General features: G+C 44.9%; 1 protein-coding gene across 1 annotated transcript; it reads left to right on the top strand.

Moving 5' to 3' along the window:
- The first annotated feature begins 10,062 nt into the window (after nt 1–10,062).
- On the top strand, nt 10,063–14,207 carry SERTAD4 (SERTA domain containing 4). The gene is made up of 3 exons (XM_069459693.1): nt 10,063–10,237; nt 11,472–11,587; nt 13,434–14,207. The coding sequence occupies exons 1-3, from the start codon at nt 10,063–10,065 to the stop codon at nt 14,205–14,207; spliced, it is 1,065 nt and encodes a 354-aa protein (XP_069315794.1).
- Nucleotides 14,208–16,079: the final 1,872 nt, after the last annotated feature.

The raw sequence follows: 16,079 nt of genomic DNA, 5'->3' as shown, positions 1-16,079 counted from the left end.
TTTTACTTTCTCAAGTGTTTCCGGCTCCCCCCAGCTGGATGTGATCGTCCCACCATTGAACTCCCATGGCATCTACTATGCCATGACTTACTAAGTAGTACCATTATTTCTATGCTTGTCTTATGCTACTCACTATATTGACGATAAGTCTAGGAACAGTGTCTTATTCATCTCTACTTCACCTGCAGTGCCTAGCTCAATTCCTGCATAGAAAATGCACATAATTATTGAAGTATTTCTGAGCGAGTTTTGAAGGAGGATAAGAAAGAAAGTGGAGTTCCTGGCTTCTGAAGGGATGGCTTTGCCATGAAATGACATTAGAGGGTCTTGGGGAGCAACTTTTCACAGGTTGTAAGTTTGTAGCTTAGGACAAGCATATTGGCAATGATGGAAATCTGTGTTAGGGGAAAGAAAGGCCAGTCCAGAGCACCAGCATCCACTTGGTTAAAATCGTGTACTGGAGACTCTCAGGCAGGCAGGGCAGCATGAAACAACTGGGTGCCAGGAATCTTGGGGATGTCTTCAGGTCCTGGAATACTGCAGGGCAGATGAGAGCACTGGACCAGAGAATTCTAGAAGAAGAAAATGAGGTAATAAAACTAACTGCCTGTTTCAGCCTTCTACATACGCTAGAGTAGCACAATTTTAGCCTTGTTTGGGTTTGTATATACATAAAACTGTCGGTCATTTGTTCAATCAGTCATCATATATTTATTGAGTGCCTTCAGTGTGCCAGGCACTTTTACTGCGCTAGGTGCTAAAGATACAGGGGTACACAAAAAAGACAAAAATCCCTGCCCTCATGGACCTTACTTTCTAGCGGGAGAAGAGAAGTTATAAATACAATATACACATGAACTAAAGGCTGTCAGAAGACAATCAATCCTCTGGGTAAAAATAAAGCAGGATATCAAGGCAAAGTGCTAGAATTTTAAGCAGAGTGGCCAGGGCTCATTAAGAATGTGATACTTGAGCAAAGATGTGGAAGAGGTGAACATTCACCTCTGCAGCTCTCTGGGGAAAGAGCGTAACAAAAAGAGGGAACAGCCAGTACAAATGTCCTGAGGTGAGCAAGGCCTGATATATTGGAGAAACAGAAAGGAGGCCAGAGTGGCTGGAGTGGTTAGAGGCAGAATGAGGTCAGAGGGAAAAAAGAGAGGCTTCGGGTCTTTGTAGGCCATTGCAAGAATGTGGCTTTTTCTTTGAGTGAAAGGAGGGAGGTGGGGGGGGGGTCAGGGGGCCCTTACAGAGAGTCTTAGTAAAAATTGACAACATTAGCCCTTGCACTGACACTGAACTATACAAAGGACCAAAGACTGAATGAAGAGGGAAGACCAGTCAAAAGGCTAATTGCAATATCCCAGATGAGAGATGATGATGGCTCGTACCAGGGTGCTGGGAGTAGAGATGAAGTGATCAGAGTCTAGAAAAATTTTAAAGGTAAAGTCTCAAGGACTTTCTGATGTTTTAGATGTAAGGTACAAAGGGGAAAAAAAAAACTCAAGGATGACTCAAAAGTTCTTTTGCGACAGGCGGTACATGGGCAATGTATGTAACCTGAAATTCTGTATCTCCCATAATAAGATGAAATTAAAAAAAAAAAGTTCTTTTGCCACAGAAACAAGAAAAATAGTGTGGTTTATTAATGTAGACTATTAAGGGTGGCCTAGGTGGGGAGAGCAGAGAAGATCAGGGGTTGAGTTTGGGATCTGTACTAGGTATCTTGTGATACCTATTAGACATCTGCACAGAATCTGGAGTCGGGAGAGAGAGTCTGGGCTGCAGATATAAATTTGGGAGCCATCAGGAGGTAGACAGGATTTGAAGCCAAGAGACTGGCTAAGGTCCACACGGGAGTGGCTAGAGAGAAGAGACAAGGTCCAAGTACTGAGCTTGAGGCATTCCAACATTCAGAGGTCCTAGAGGAAGAACCAGCAAAGGAGACTGAGAAGGAACAACCAGAGAGGTAGGAGGCAAACCAAGGGGGTGTGTGGTCCTGGAAGCCAGGATAAAAGGTGTGTGGAGGAGGAGGGAATGAGCAACTGGGTCAAACGACATTTGGATTTAGCAATCTGGAAGTCACTGGTGACATTGACTGCAATGGAATTTCAATGGGGTAATGGAATAAGAAAGTCTAATAAAAAACGTTTGAGATCAGGAGAAGAGGAATTCGAGAGACTGAGTGTTGATGCCTTCTTTTGCTATAAAAAGCTTGCATTTTTTTTAAAAGCCAGCAATTCAGACTTTTTATTAATCCACATGGGCATTGTGTCCACAGCAATCTGAATAAGTCACATTTTACTTGTGAAATCTCCCTATGTAATAAGAAAAAGTTTTTGTGAAATGGCTTTCAGCAGTTTTAAGTCTGGCACTTTCTTTGTTAACTGAAGAAAAACTATCACTGCCTTCAGTAAATTTGCAGCTCAAAGTATTTTAAGTTTTACAATCAAACTTGTATCTTGGAACTTCTCTCTCTCTCTCTCTCTCTCACACACACACACACACACACACACACACACATCCCAAAATGCTGACATCATAGTTCTCAGTTGAATATTGTACCTCGTTATAAATAACATTCAGTCATTTCAAATATTTCATTATTGATTTATAGTTAGTTCTTTTCTCATGCCATAGCCATCACTTACTTTAAATTTTTAAATGATATTTCTCATTCCATAGACATTTGACTGCCTTTCCTACTTGTAGACACAGGCTCACATTGTCAACAGTTGGGCATTGAATCTCAGAAAACATTAAGCTTGGGATTAAAAGTAGGGCAGGGAAAGCTGTCAGTAAACTATGCTAAGCTAATGTATCTGAACAGGACAGGGTCTAGTTTATACTCAGAACTGCAAGGGTGCTGTGAAGTACAGTGATTTGATACTTGTGTTGTGATGTCATTTTGTTGTAACATTAAAGCCAAGAGTCTTCTCCACCCAAGGGCAATGCCAATTTCCCAGAAGGCTCATTCGTCAGAGCCAAAGCTCCAAAGATGCCAATGCACCCATGCTGATACTTAGTCTCATGTTATTTCTCAATTTTATGCTTAATTTGCTCCTTTTGGTTTTATGCATTTTGACACAGCCAAGTGTATGTGGGGATTTCCCCATAGTCCTTTAAATGCTATAAAACTTTAATATAGGGAGATAAAAACCATAATAAGCCATGCCTCCAAGCCCTCACATTTAGTTCTTTATTTGACTTAGACAATAACCAGTTTTAGATACTGATTTAGATTTTTAAGGACTTGCACTGCTTTAAATGCCCTTTGCCTTTCCTTACCCTCCTCCCCCACTCAAATGAAAATTATATTCTACCCTTAATCTGGACATGCAACTCCCATTGATTATACAAAATGGCATCTTTACAATTCTTAAATTGTCATCATAATGACCTACATCGAGCATGAGCCAATGCAATTTAATATGGTTCAGAATAAAGCCAAGATTGATGCCCAATTCCCAATTTTAGGCATGCAACCCTGGAATGTCTTTTGGAAAAAATGAAATAATGATCCTGGTAGGCTGTTGGGTTGGTCTGTTTTCAGCATAATTGCCTTCTCTCAGCTTCCTAATACCCTTAAAACCTCTGAGAGTCTTTAATGTACAAAGTTCAACAAAAACACCTTCAGAACAGATTAGTTCTAATTATGTTTAATATTTGTTTGCTGCTTTATTGAATAAACTGCATTTGCTTAAAAAAAAAAAAAAAGGAAATTCACTTAACTGCATGTCAGTCACCCAAATTTTAAGTGTACAAATAAAATGGAAAACATTTATTACACAAATTTAATTACAATTCTAAGAAATAAACATGCAAATTAGATAGAGTTCAATTTGCAGATGCTAATCCTCATCCTTGATCTTGTTCCTTCCCTCCCTGATTTTCAGTCTGTGCAGCTCCTTGATTCCTAGGGAGCCAGGCAGCCAGAGGTTTGGTTTTTCACAGTCGGAGGATCACTGTTTTAAAGAAGTGTTATATTTAGCACATCTGGCATAGTAGCAGTAAACAAACATTATAGTCTTTGTAACACTTTTGTGCAGGTGCCGTCTCCCGATTTTATTAGGTCTATGCCTTCCAAGCCTCTGCCTTCATTACACCTGAAATGACCCATCTCGACTATGGAGTGGTCCCTAGACAGAAGTTATGAATTAATGTTTTAAAAAAACAAACTCCAATTGAGCCCAATATAGGGGAAAATTACTATTTGCAAAATATTCTGATTCTGGGGCTTCAATTACATTCTCTTGAGCAAAGACAACCTCCTTTATTACTTTTTATTTCCTGGAGGTTTTCTCTGGAGGATCCCCACCCAGAAAGAGTTGCCAATTCAAGTTGCAGCAGGCCCAAGGTTGCTTTTTTATACATATGCAGCTCAGGTGGGGACCGGGCGGGGGCGGGCGGCGAGGGGAGAGTAACTGCTTGGCCCTGCAAAGACATCTGTTTCTCATCTCCGTTTGCTGTGGCAAAGGAGAAGAAAGTCTTTTGCAAAGGGTGGGAAAGGCGCAGATTTTTTTTTTTTTTTCAATCACACGCACACACAACAACAAAACTAAACCAAATAAAAAAAGACGAGACATCTCAGAAGGTTGCAGAGTGAATACATTATTGGGCTGGAGCCGAGCCCCCAGGGCTAGGGCGGGAGCCGGAGAGCGCGTGGGGTCTGGGCTGCGGGCTGGAGCTGGGCCCGCGTGTCCCCGGGCACTGGGAGGGGAGGGGAGGAGAGGGAGGAGGGCAGGCGGGAGGGAGGGAAGGAGGCAGGGGGCGGGCTGGGGTGGGGGTGCGGGGAAGGCGCCCCGTGTGCTGCCGGAGGAGCGGCGGCGGCGGGAGGAGAGGGAGGGAGGGAGAGCGGGCGCGCTTGTCATGTTCCCTCTCTCACCCTGGGGGCATCCTGCAGAACCTCTCCTCGGAAATCCACGGGGAAATGGCAAACAGGATTGACGGGTTTCACACGCTCCTCGCTAGACAGAGCCGCTCATTACCATAACCGTCTGCAGCGACGGCGGCGCAGCGCCCCAGTCGCAGCGGCGGGACCTGCCGGGACCCTAGCCCGCCGCGCACCAGCGGCCACCGCCGACCGGGCCGCCGGGGCGGGACCCGCGCGAGTGTGCACCGGCGGCCGGGCTGGCGCCGAGCCCAGGGCGGACCAGCAGCAGCTCCGGCGCTGCGGCCGCCGCCTCCCCGCTGACCCCGCGGTAAGAGCCGGACTGCGCGCGGGCCGCGGGGGCGAGGGCCGGGGCGGGTGGAGGGCAGGGGCTCCCGGGGCTTCTGCCCGCGCGGACCGGCACCCGCGCGGCCTCCTGGCCCGAGGGCAGCGCCGGGTCACCGAGTGGACTCGCAGCGGCCCGAGCGGGCCGGCGCGGCGTGCGGGCCAGGGCACAGCTGGACACGGAGGCGACGCGGGCTTTTCCAGGGGCTGGCGTGCGCCGCGTCGCCTGCTCCAGGGCGGGAACCGCCGCCTCCTCTAGGGCTGCTCGGGCTGCCACCCGCGCGCACCGAGCCGAGTCCAGGGGCGGGTGGGGACGGCAGCTCCGGTGAGACCTCGGGGTCCTCGGTGACCGCTTAGTCCCTCACCCTAGGGGACGGGGATCAGTAGAAGGGATGTCCCCAGGTCCGGACGCCGCGGCGCTTGGCAGGTGGGGAGGGAGAGATTGTGGATGTCAGGAGCGCGCGTTTGTAAGAAAAAGGAATAGATGCGGGAGCTGACACCTTCTGTCCTCCGCCACCTCCGCCCCCGCACCCTCCTCCCAGGCAGCCGAGCCGCGCTGCGGGCGGCGGCGGCTCCTCTGTCCTCAGCTCACCTCCCCGGCGGGCTGAGGCTGCTGCCCGCCTGGTCCACGCCTCCGCCTCTCTCCTCCCTTCCTCCCCTCCCGCCTCTTCGGCCCTAGCAACTTTCCCGAGTGCCCGGCTGCGGCCGCAGGAGCGGGGGCACAGGCGGCCGCGGGGCCGGGGTGGCGTCCACGCCGCCGGGTCCCACGGGCGCGCAGGGCTCCGCAGCCGCGGGCTCCCGGTGGGTTTGGCCGGCGAGGGAGGGAGGGCCGGGCGGGCATCGCCGCGGGCTGGAGCGCGGGGGCCCGGGCCAGCCTCGCCAGAGCCCTGCCGTGAGTCATTTCCTTGGAATCCTACCTTTGGTGTTTATTTCCCTTAGAAGGAAACTTGGTTTAAAAAAAAAAAAAAAAAAGGATAAGACATAACGAGTAATAATAGCTCTTATTCTTCAGAAGAGGCACAAGGCTCCGGCACTGTGAAGACAACTTGCCTTTGTTCCCGGACTCTTGGGGTGTTGTTTACTTTCTCCTGCGGCCAGCGGCCGCCCGGGGGCTGCCGGCCACCCGGGAGGGGGCTGAGGGGCTGCCGCACCGGTCCCCGGGGGTGTGTCTGAGCGGGAGCCTGGACGCGGTGGCTGCCGCCCGGCTGCAGGGAGTCGGCCCCCCAAACCTCGGACCCACCCCCTCCTGGGCCTGGGCTGGAGAGAACCCGCAGTGAGGCTGGGACACCCGGGCTCCCTTTGGTGCATCCCCAGCCCCAGGACCCGCCTAAAGCTTTTGGCCTCGCGGGGCTGCAGCTGAGAAACGCACTTCCAGGGCAGACAGGTGTACTGCAGGGACCGGCAGTAAAGCGACATCTGTCTGTCTAGAAGGGTTGAAGGATTTTGTTCCGCCCCTCCAGACCCTTCCACCACCTCCACCACGAGCCATACTAGCTGTTGAGATCATGTTAGGGACCAGGTGGAGGTCAGGGGCTTGGTTCCACCTGGGCAGAACATTTAAGACTGGCAGCATCAGTGGTGCATTGGAAATACCAGCGCTGTCCTTCCCTGCTTTCCGGTGTTATAATCAGACTGGTATAATGCTCCTAATAAAATGTTCTCTAATGTCCAAAGACAGGTGGGAGGAGGGCTAGGTAAAGAATGCCCAGGAACCCGCTGTTAGATTCAAGGTGCCACTGAATTCATAGTTCTGTGTGCCAGCCACTCCTGTTAGCATCATAATGGCTCCGAGGAAAGAGCAAACCCCACTCTCTCTTGAAAAACCAAATCGTATAGAAATGCCTGGTAACTTTACTGTGAACAGTTGCTGGAAAAGCTTGACATTTTAGCCCTCAGCCTTCTGGGAATGCTTGAGGTGTCATTCCACTACATCTACTTGGGCGACAAAACAGATTTGCAGGAACCCAAGGATAAAGGGTTAGCGCTTTTTACATTTTTTAAACCCGTGCGTAGACAAAACACTCTTTAACACCCTCTTTTTTTAATCCGATCACCTCTGGTGTAAAGAAGACAAAATTTGCTGTAATATATATCTTTGTGTATATTTAATATTAACAGCACATGAATTTGTAGACTTGAACTTCTGAATTCAGTCACAGAATTATAATGTAAATCTGATCACACAGAGAATGACAGTTTGGATCTCTACATATAATACAAATAAAGATTCATGTTAAACATGGGTGCTTAATACTGCACAGTCCGATTTTTCATGATCATTAAACTTGCTTTCTTAATTTGTTAACATCCCAGTGTAAGTTCTAAACAGACTAGGAAGACCCAGTTGCAAACTCTCCTCCCCACTCCCAGATAATCCCAACCCATTCATGTTTTATTCATATTTACATAAATCACTTAAAGCACTCAGCCTTTCTAGTTTAGGATTTTGTGTGTAGCAGTTTCCAGTTTAAACAAGAAAAACTTACTGAAATTAGATATTGTAAACAAAAGAACCAGCTAAGATAAGAACTATTATGCCAAGATTCAAGTTCAAATGCATGATGACAGAATTTCATAGGCTGGAAAATGCTAACAAATAAAAACACTGAAATCCTTAACAACCAAAAAAGCTACTACCAAAAAGTCATTAAAATGTAAACAAACTCTGACTAACATAAAACAGCACAGGCCCCATATAATGTCCTATTAAACAAAGGTAATTGCTGCTAGGGGCCTGCAAATGCTTTTCTTTTTTAAGGGACATGAATTTGTCAACCTGCTTTTGTTTATATGTAATAAAATTCTACATAGGCAAAGGCTTGGATCTTATTCCCAGAATCCAGCACACAAGTGAGTGTAAATTTCAAGCTGGAAAATGTTGCTTCCCTCAATAAGAAAGGGCTACTGATTCTATTAAAAAGCTATAATTCATGTGCTCCTGGCAATAATATCTGATACAATTGTCTCTTAGAATAGGTTAGGAAATTGGACCATTTCATGAGAGTCTTCCAGGGAATAAATCATCATGAAGTGTTTTACCTTGCTTGGACGTGGAATTTGAGGGGTGATAGGCAGAACAGCTTAGTTTGTTAAATCAATGTAGGTAAAATTTCTTGGTTGATGATTCAAAGAGAAAAATTAACCTCTTTTTTTTTTCTCTTATAAGATTTTCTAATAAGTCCTTCTGATATCTCTTTGGAGAACATCGTAGAAGGGGAAGGTGGTTTAGCAGCCCAAATCAGCTGCATCCTAATTCCACCCACTGACCAGGACACCTTCCCGGCCTGTCAAAAGGTCTTGCTTCATTATTCAGTGGGGTTGGGACAGAATTTAAGACCTCAGAGAGAAGACTGGGTGAAAGATAGAGTCATTGCTGCCAAGAGCTGCTCTGTTAGCCAGTACATCGTCACTTTAATGAAGCTATTTCATCTTACTCTGGTGGTCTTCCTCCTTTTACCTGGAAGGAGAGCCTTGTTAGAGCATGTGGGTAGTAATAGTCTCCCACAAGACAGTGATAGAGTCCCCCTTTCCCAAAAACGTTACAAGCTGTATAATTTGGAAAAGAAAGCCAGAACTAGACCCCTAGTGTATATTTGAAAGACAATCAATCTTCAGGAAGGAGCCCGACATCACTTTTGTGACAGTTCTTTAAACCGCAAAGTGAGACGGTGGAGGTTTGAGTCTCCTGAGGGAATTGGCAGTTAACCAGGCACTGAGGCTGCTCTGCTGTCGCCACTGGTCTATGGCCCCTGCATCTTTTGACTTCAACATCAGACTCTCTTCTCCCTTGAACTTACTCTTGACCCTACCTTGAGCCCTGCACTGGGCCAGGTAAAGCCACTGAGCCCCATGGAAGTGGCCCCACTGCCTGAGTTTTGGAGGGGCTCAGGGAGCATCACAGAGCAGAGAGGCTCCCATCTCTCCGCAGGCCTACGGGAAGGGAGTGAACCCAAGAGAAGGGCAGTGATGTGTTGCCTCTTGGAAAGTTCCTGCCTTGTGTCTGGGCTTTGCAGTGTAAAGAGTTGTTGGCTGCCTCTGGCCCCAGAGCCCTGGCTCCTGTTTAATATTCTGCCTGCTCCGTTGATGTTGTGCTTGGCTCCCGTGGGACTGCAACTCACGGCTTGAAACTGGAGCCAATTTTCTGTCTTCATCTCGCAGTGTTTTGACTGGAGGCAGATCCAGTTCAGGCCGATCAGGGCTGGTGGAAACAACTACCAAGTGTCTCTCTGTCTGCTCTGCTCTGGGAGAAGAAAGTGGAGGGAGCCCCAGAATGCTGTAGAGGAACTGGCCTGCGGAAACGAGAGGAGGAGGGTGTAGGGGCAGCGGAACAGACTGAACCTCAGAGCATCAGTTGGAATCACGGTGGAGATTTCTGCCTCCCCCGCCCTTTTCTTTTGATTGATTAGTGGATTTCATCAAAAGAGACTCCCAGGGGATTGACTAGAAAATTGATTTTGCCTTATTAATAGAAAGGAAGCGCAAGGGTTTTGGCTTCTTAGCGGTGCATTTTCTGCGGGAAGGTCAGGAGGAAAATGTGTTCAGGAGGCAAAGCAGCTGTCTGGAAGAGGGCTGAGGGGAATCTGAGAACAATAAGAAATGGGGTTTTAAAGATCCGCCCATGAAATGCAGATTGCTGAACACAGAGACTGAGCTAATAGCAGCAGGAGGGTTTGCTGAGGTTTCCTTTGGAAAAATAATAAAATGTTTCAGGGAAAAGGGGAGGGCCGAGGAGTAAAAGTTTCCCAAAGCAAAGGAATGAAGATGCCAAGGCCATCCCCAGGCTTGTTCATCATTAGGGCTGTTTTCTGTTTTCTTTTTTTTTTTTTTTTTCAGATCTGAGGCTGTCAGAGATGACTCTGGTTCTGTCCATGAATAGATTCTGCGAGCCCATTGTCTCGGAAGGAGCTGCTGAAATTGCCGGGTACCAAACACTATGGGAGGCTGACAGCTATGGAGGCCCGAGCCCCCCAGGGCCTGCACAGACTCCTTTGCAAGGAGACCGGGGCACTGGTCCCCCACTGACAGGTATTGCCCTTGACCTTGCCACGCTGCCTCTGTGGCCAGACTGGTGGACGGGAGATGGTGTCCGGGGTGCCCTTGTGAGCTGAGAATAGGGCTAATGCTCCAGGGACTTCCCAGACTGCCTGTGCCCCTCCCATATGCCAGTCTAGGGCTCCAGGGAAAGGACCAGAGGTGATTTTTAAATTGCTCTCAAGCCTGCATCTACCTGTGCTGCTGCTTGCGCATAAGTCTTGTGTCTTTATTTATAAGAGACCCAAAGCAGATATTGAAACTCTGAGTCTGGATTTTGGTTTTCTACCCTGTAAAACTGTATGGTTCTCTCAGAGCTACGAAAGTCCTGGCGGGCTTGCAAATGAAATCCTTATCCCTTGAGACAAAAAGGAATCTGCACTTTGGGCCAGCAGCTTGTGCCTTTTCTTTTTATTAAGCACAAAATTGGCTTTGGTATTCCAGGGAAAAAAATTTTAAAGCTGAGAAAATAGAAATATGTTCTTCCTGATTCTTTCTTCTCATTGACTAAGTTCCTTTGGATTTTGTGTGGTACTAGCTATCTTTCAAAAAGAAACTAAAATACAAAACAAATACTCGATGACATCTGTTTTGCTAAAAAAGGATTAATAAGTGGGATCTTTAGAAATTAGACCCTACTTTTATTCGTGGTTTACATGTTACTGTTTTGAGAGTGAAAAGGACTTTAGTGACCCAAAATTTTAATTTTAAATGTCAAAAATTTAAATTTCATGTTTTGAAAGAAGGAATATTATAGTTCCAAGGTGCAGACAAACCATTTGTTTACTAACTTAGAGCTAGTATTTTTAAGTTGTTTGGTTATCAGGGGTTACAGTTAAAGATGTACATATTTGAACAGCGGTGTTATGTTACCATGGATTTAATTAAACAATTTGAATAAATACTAATACAGTTCAGAGTAATTACACTCCTCCCCTTTATGAATTTTGCTGTTTGCCTGTGCATTGAATTAAGATTCTGAGTATTCGGTAAATGCTGAAATATGTCATTTTCCTCTATAATTGCCTAGAAATCTTTGCCTCGCCTGGGTTGCAGGATTCGGTGTGATAGCAACTATTAAGACAAATGTTTATTTTTAATCACCACATGTACAGACAAATACGTCGTAGCCAAGTTATCCTCTATAAGGAAAGGAAAGAAAAGTATTTTGTTTGGAGAACCTCTGGCAAACCACATGTCATTTGTCATATCTGATTTATTACCACAGGATCCCATTACAGGGGAATTTCAAATCCTATAACAACATCCAAGATCACATACTTTAAGAGGAAGTATGTGGAAGAAGAGGATTTTCACCCACCACTCAGCAGCTGTAGCCATAAAGTATGTTTTTTTAATAGTCATTATTTTTATTGAGTTTAAGATACTTAGTAACAGTTGCTTGATCCATTTCCAGAATTTAAATTGTTTCGCCCAAGCAATGAAAATGAACCACTTCTCAGTAGAACCACATTAATCGTCACTTTTTTGGGTCCTGTGTTATTTTTCACAAGTACTTGAAGAGAAAGCCAGCAAGAGCTCTTCCACCCAGAAATAACAAAATTATATAATCCAAGGAATGTTTTTTTTTTTTCACTTATGACTTAATATTTCTCAGGTTGCATTTAGGGTTAAGGTTCTCCCGCACTTTCATGTGCGGGGAAATGCACTTGTTCTTTCCAGTCATTTCTCCCCAGTCTGAGCTCTAGCTCCTGTGGCCAATGCTACTTCTAGGTGTTTCCACGTGGGGCTGGTGACACAGGGCTTTTCCTGACCTTTTAAGAGTAGACTTGAAAGTGTGCATGCAAGTAGAAACATGCACTTCATTGGCCATTCATTATGTATGTTAAGTTTGCTGCAATACAGAATTCATTCCCAAGAAAAGACCAAAGCTAACTTTTTTGCATGTATAATGAGAAAATAATAGGATGGGGAAAGTATATGGAATAACTGTCTGCTGATTTAATCAAGGAGGGGTATAATCCCAAACCATAGTTGTCTGAAACACAGAGAGATTTTCAATTCATCTTCCTCTCTGTCTCCTCTTGCCCTCTCCCACACCCTGACACCCCATCCTTTAGATGTTGCTTTTACTTTGCTCATAAAAAGACATCAGCATCCACTGGCAGGTGCTGAGCTTTTCCCTGCGTGTGTAGTTCCTGCCTTTGGTCAGTCTGGGCTGGTTCAGTTCACAGCTCTTCAGGTTATGCAGCCAGTTTGCTTTTTTTATGACCTGGAAGAGCAGGTCCCCAGGACACAAGCGGTTGATTTCCTTTTTAGTTCCTGTGCTGTGGCTGTAGCAGTTTTCCAACCGCTACTGGCTTTGCAGCAACCATCACACAGTGACAGGACCACACAGCTCAGGAGCGAGTCCTCTCATTTCCTCTCTGCATCTCTTCTCCTGCCCAGCCCAACAAGGAAGCCTACTTTGGTCCCCAATTGACAGAACCAGTGAGGGTCTGAGCCTCATTCATTACTGTTGTCCTCTTATCAAGCAGGCACAATTGCAAGTATGAAACCCAGGGCACTAAAAGAGAGACAGCACCAAAAGCCAAAACTCCTACTTCTTGATGGTTAGACCATGGTTTGAAGTATTCTCATTATGACTTGCACCTTGACATCTTTATAAAAACATTTATGGATGTACAGTATGTGAGTGTATGTGTCTGTGTGTACATGTATATATGCATACACACACATAAAAAAGTACAAGTGTCATAGTATAGCTTGATACATGTTACAAAGTGATCATACCAATGTAACTAATGTCCAGGTCAGGAACCAAGCAACCAGAATCCTTCCTTGTGCCTGCTTCTGGTCACCACCCCTCTGCCCTGCCCCTCAAAGTCATTGCTCTCTTGACTTCTAACAGCTTAGATTAGTCTTGTGTTTCAGCATCTCCCTCACTGGGCCATAAAGAGTGAAAACCTGACCCATCCCTGCTGAGGTCTGCATGGGGGTGGAATCCCTGGTGCTTGAGCATATCAGTGAGTTAGGAAGGGGGTAGGAGCTCCATCCAGGTAAAGAAGGGGGGTGTCAGCGCCACTGGGGACAGCATCTCTGAAGGAACCCTGGGGAAACAAGACCACAGCATTCCCACACCCAGACACTGCCAAGAAAGAAATGTGCTGGGATGATATTTTTATATAGTCCATTTCCTAAGCTTTCTCTTCCTTGTTTTGGTTTTTAGACCATCTCAATTTTTGAGGAACGAGCCCACATCCTTTATATGTCCTTAGAAAAGCTAAAGTTTATCGATGATCCTGAGGTGTACCTCCGAAGATCTGTCCTTATAAACAATCTGATGAAAAGAATCCACGGAGAAATTATCATGCAGAATAACTGGTGCTTCCCTGCCTGCTCATTCAATGGCGCCTCTGCCCAAGAGTGGTTCATGGCTCAAGACTGTCCTTACCGAAAGCGACCACGGATGGCCAAGGAGGAGTGTGACAAGTTTCATGCCTGCTGCTTTTACCAAGAATGTGGCGGCCACTACCTAAATTTACCCCTTTCTGTCAATGCCAGTGTCGGAAGTGCCTCCACCGCTGCCTCCTCTTCCTCCTCTTCTTCTTCCTCATCTTCCTCTTCCTCTCCCCCTCTGCCTTTACCAAGTTGTTCCCACCAGGTGGATTTCGATGTAGGCAGCGCACCTATTTACAAGAGTGATGGCCAGATACCCGCCAATGAAATCTTTGTTACCAATGTCAGATCACTTGGTATTCAGGAAAAGGCCAAATTAAATGACGAGAAAACAAATAATGACACCAACAGAGAGGGTGGCCCCCTCAGCCATGAACCTGTGGGAAATGACCTTGCTTTTGAGTGCAAAGGCCAATTTTATGATTATTTTGAGACTGGATATAATGAAAGAAACAATATAAGTGAGTCTTGGAAAAAGTCCTTGAGGAAAAAGGAGCCTTCACCAAGTAACAAACTGTGCTGCAGCAAAGGAAGTAAAATATAAGCCATCTTTTCACCGAAACTCTGAAGCATGCACAGCATGATCAATTAGCTCTCATAAATTTTATTTTGAATGGATTTTATAGTTTTGTACAACTGATAAAATTATGCCATGAACACGCCGTGTCATTTTAACGCCTGGAGAGCAGATTGCATACAACATCTGTATAGTAGGCATCAGCGAGCTACTTATAAATGTGATTTTACCAAGAAAACAGTTGACTTCATGCTTAAAAGTATATCTTAGTTTTCTTACAGAAAAGATCAATAGATTAGATGGGGGGAGGGACAATGTGTCCTTGTGATATTTCCATTGCCTCCCCCCAGGGAGCCTGTCACTAGGTGAGAAGTTTCAACATGTTTGCCAATTAATTTGGTAGTTGTTTGGTAAGCAAATCAGTATAACCAGCAAAGATGTTTGCTTCTTCTATATGATACAGTATTTTTTTTTAAATAAAAGACTGAAGACAGGGAGCTAGATGAAATGGCTTCATGGTGCTGTTAAGTATTTATATTTAACAGTCTTTTGTGACAGATGAAAATGGGATGTAACGTAATGAAACACACCTGTCTAGGGGCGGCAGTCAACAGTCTGCAGAGAGGGTCTTCCCTGCAGGTTCCTGGCTTGCCTGTGATGGGTGATGAGGCTTGCAGAGAGGTGTTATACAGGGCGATTTTTGGTGCCTTATTTCAACTTAATTTTTGCCAATGTGAAAATTAAGGATAAATCAGAGTTACAGCAGGGATTTGATAAACAGGAAAAAAAAAACAGGGTGGATCAATATGGTTTGGAAACTGTTAACTTTGAACTATTGTGTTCAACCTTTGATTCGACATCTCTATTCTTTATTTTTGATGCCCAATTGCTTTTGGATTTGGCATTTTTCAATAGGGATGGAGGAAACCATGTAGAGAGCTGTTAGAAACCAGCACTAGCTGCTTGAGCTTTTCTATGGCAACGGTCTGTTGCTGGGGTTTGGGTTTTCTGGGTTTTGGGTTGTTTTGTTTTGTTTTCTTGTCCAATGACGTTCATGAACCAGTGGCATGCATTATACTTTAATCTGTTTTGCATCATTTCACTCGTTTAGATTATAAAAGCATGTGGTTTTTTATATATGACTTTTGCTGTTGATTAAGAAGCACAATGTTAATAAACGATGTGGTGATCAATGAGGTTTATCTTAAAGAATGTAAAGATTTTAGTTTTGGGAAAGTTATTTTGGAGAAATGGGATGTAATCTGTGATAGTTACTATGTATTTGGTCAACATTTTTCTCAATAATGTCTTTAATTTGTGCGTTTGAAAAGTGTTCAGAGTGGCCCTCCTACCAGCCTTCCTTCCACTCCAGCCAACTCCTGCTAAACTATATTCAGGTTTCCAAGTTCACTAATTGACTTGGACCTCTTGAAACAATACTTCACGGGAACCAAATGCCAAATGGAGGAAATAAGTAAGTCCTCCCAGTTTCTCCAAGATAAAGCTTTTTTTTAATTATTGCTATTAATATTAAATATAGGTCTCATTCATACAGTGTATGAGTAGGATCATTTGGACAATTGTCCACAAGGACCAATTTTTAAAATATGTTCTTGTGTTATAGCTAAATAGTCTAGTAATGTTTTGTCCTTTATTTTCAATATTTGATAAACATTTGATGTTGAAAACTTAGATGATAGATGCTTGTATATGAATGTGTTGTAATAAAGTGAGGTTTTCTTGATATATATTTATTAAAATGATCAAAATTATTAAGATTTTTTTTTTTATTTTAATGGCTATTGGCTATGTTTCTCTTTTCCATTAGTCTCCTTTAAAAAACTCAAAATGTCTAGGAACTGTAGTGGACGGGGGCCACACAGGAGTTTTCAAAATAAA

Source organism: Eulemur rufifrons, chromosome 27, assembly GCF_041146395.1.
Source record: "Eulemur rufifrons isolate Redbay chromosome 27, OSU_ERuf_1, whole genome shotgun sequence".
Lineage (NCBI taxonomy): Eukaryota > Metazoa > Chordata > Mammalia > Primates > Lemuridae > Eulemur > Eulemur rufifrons.
This window is presented reverse-complemented; position numbering and strand designations above follow the sequence as displayed.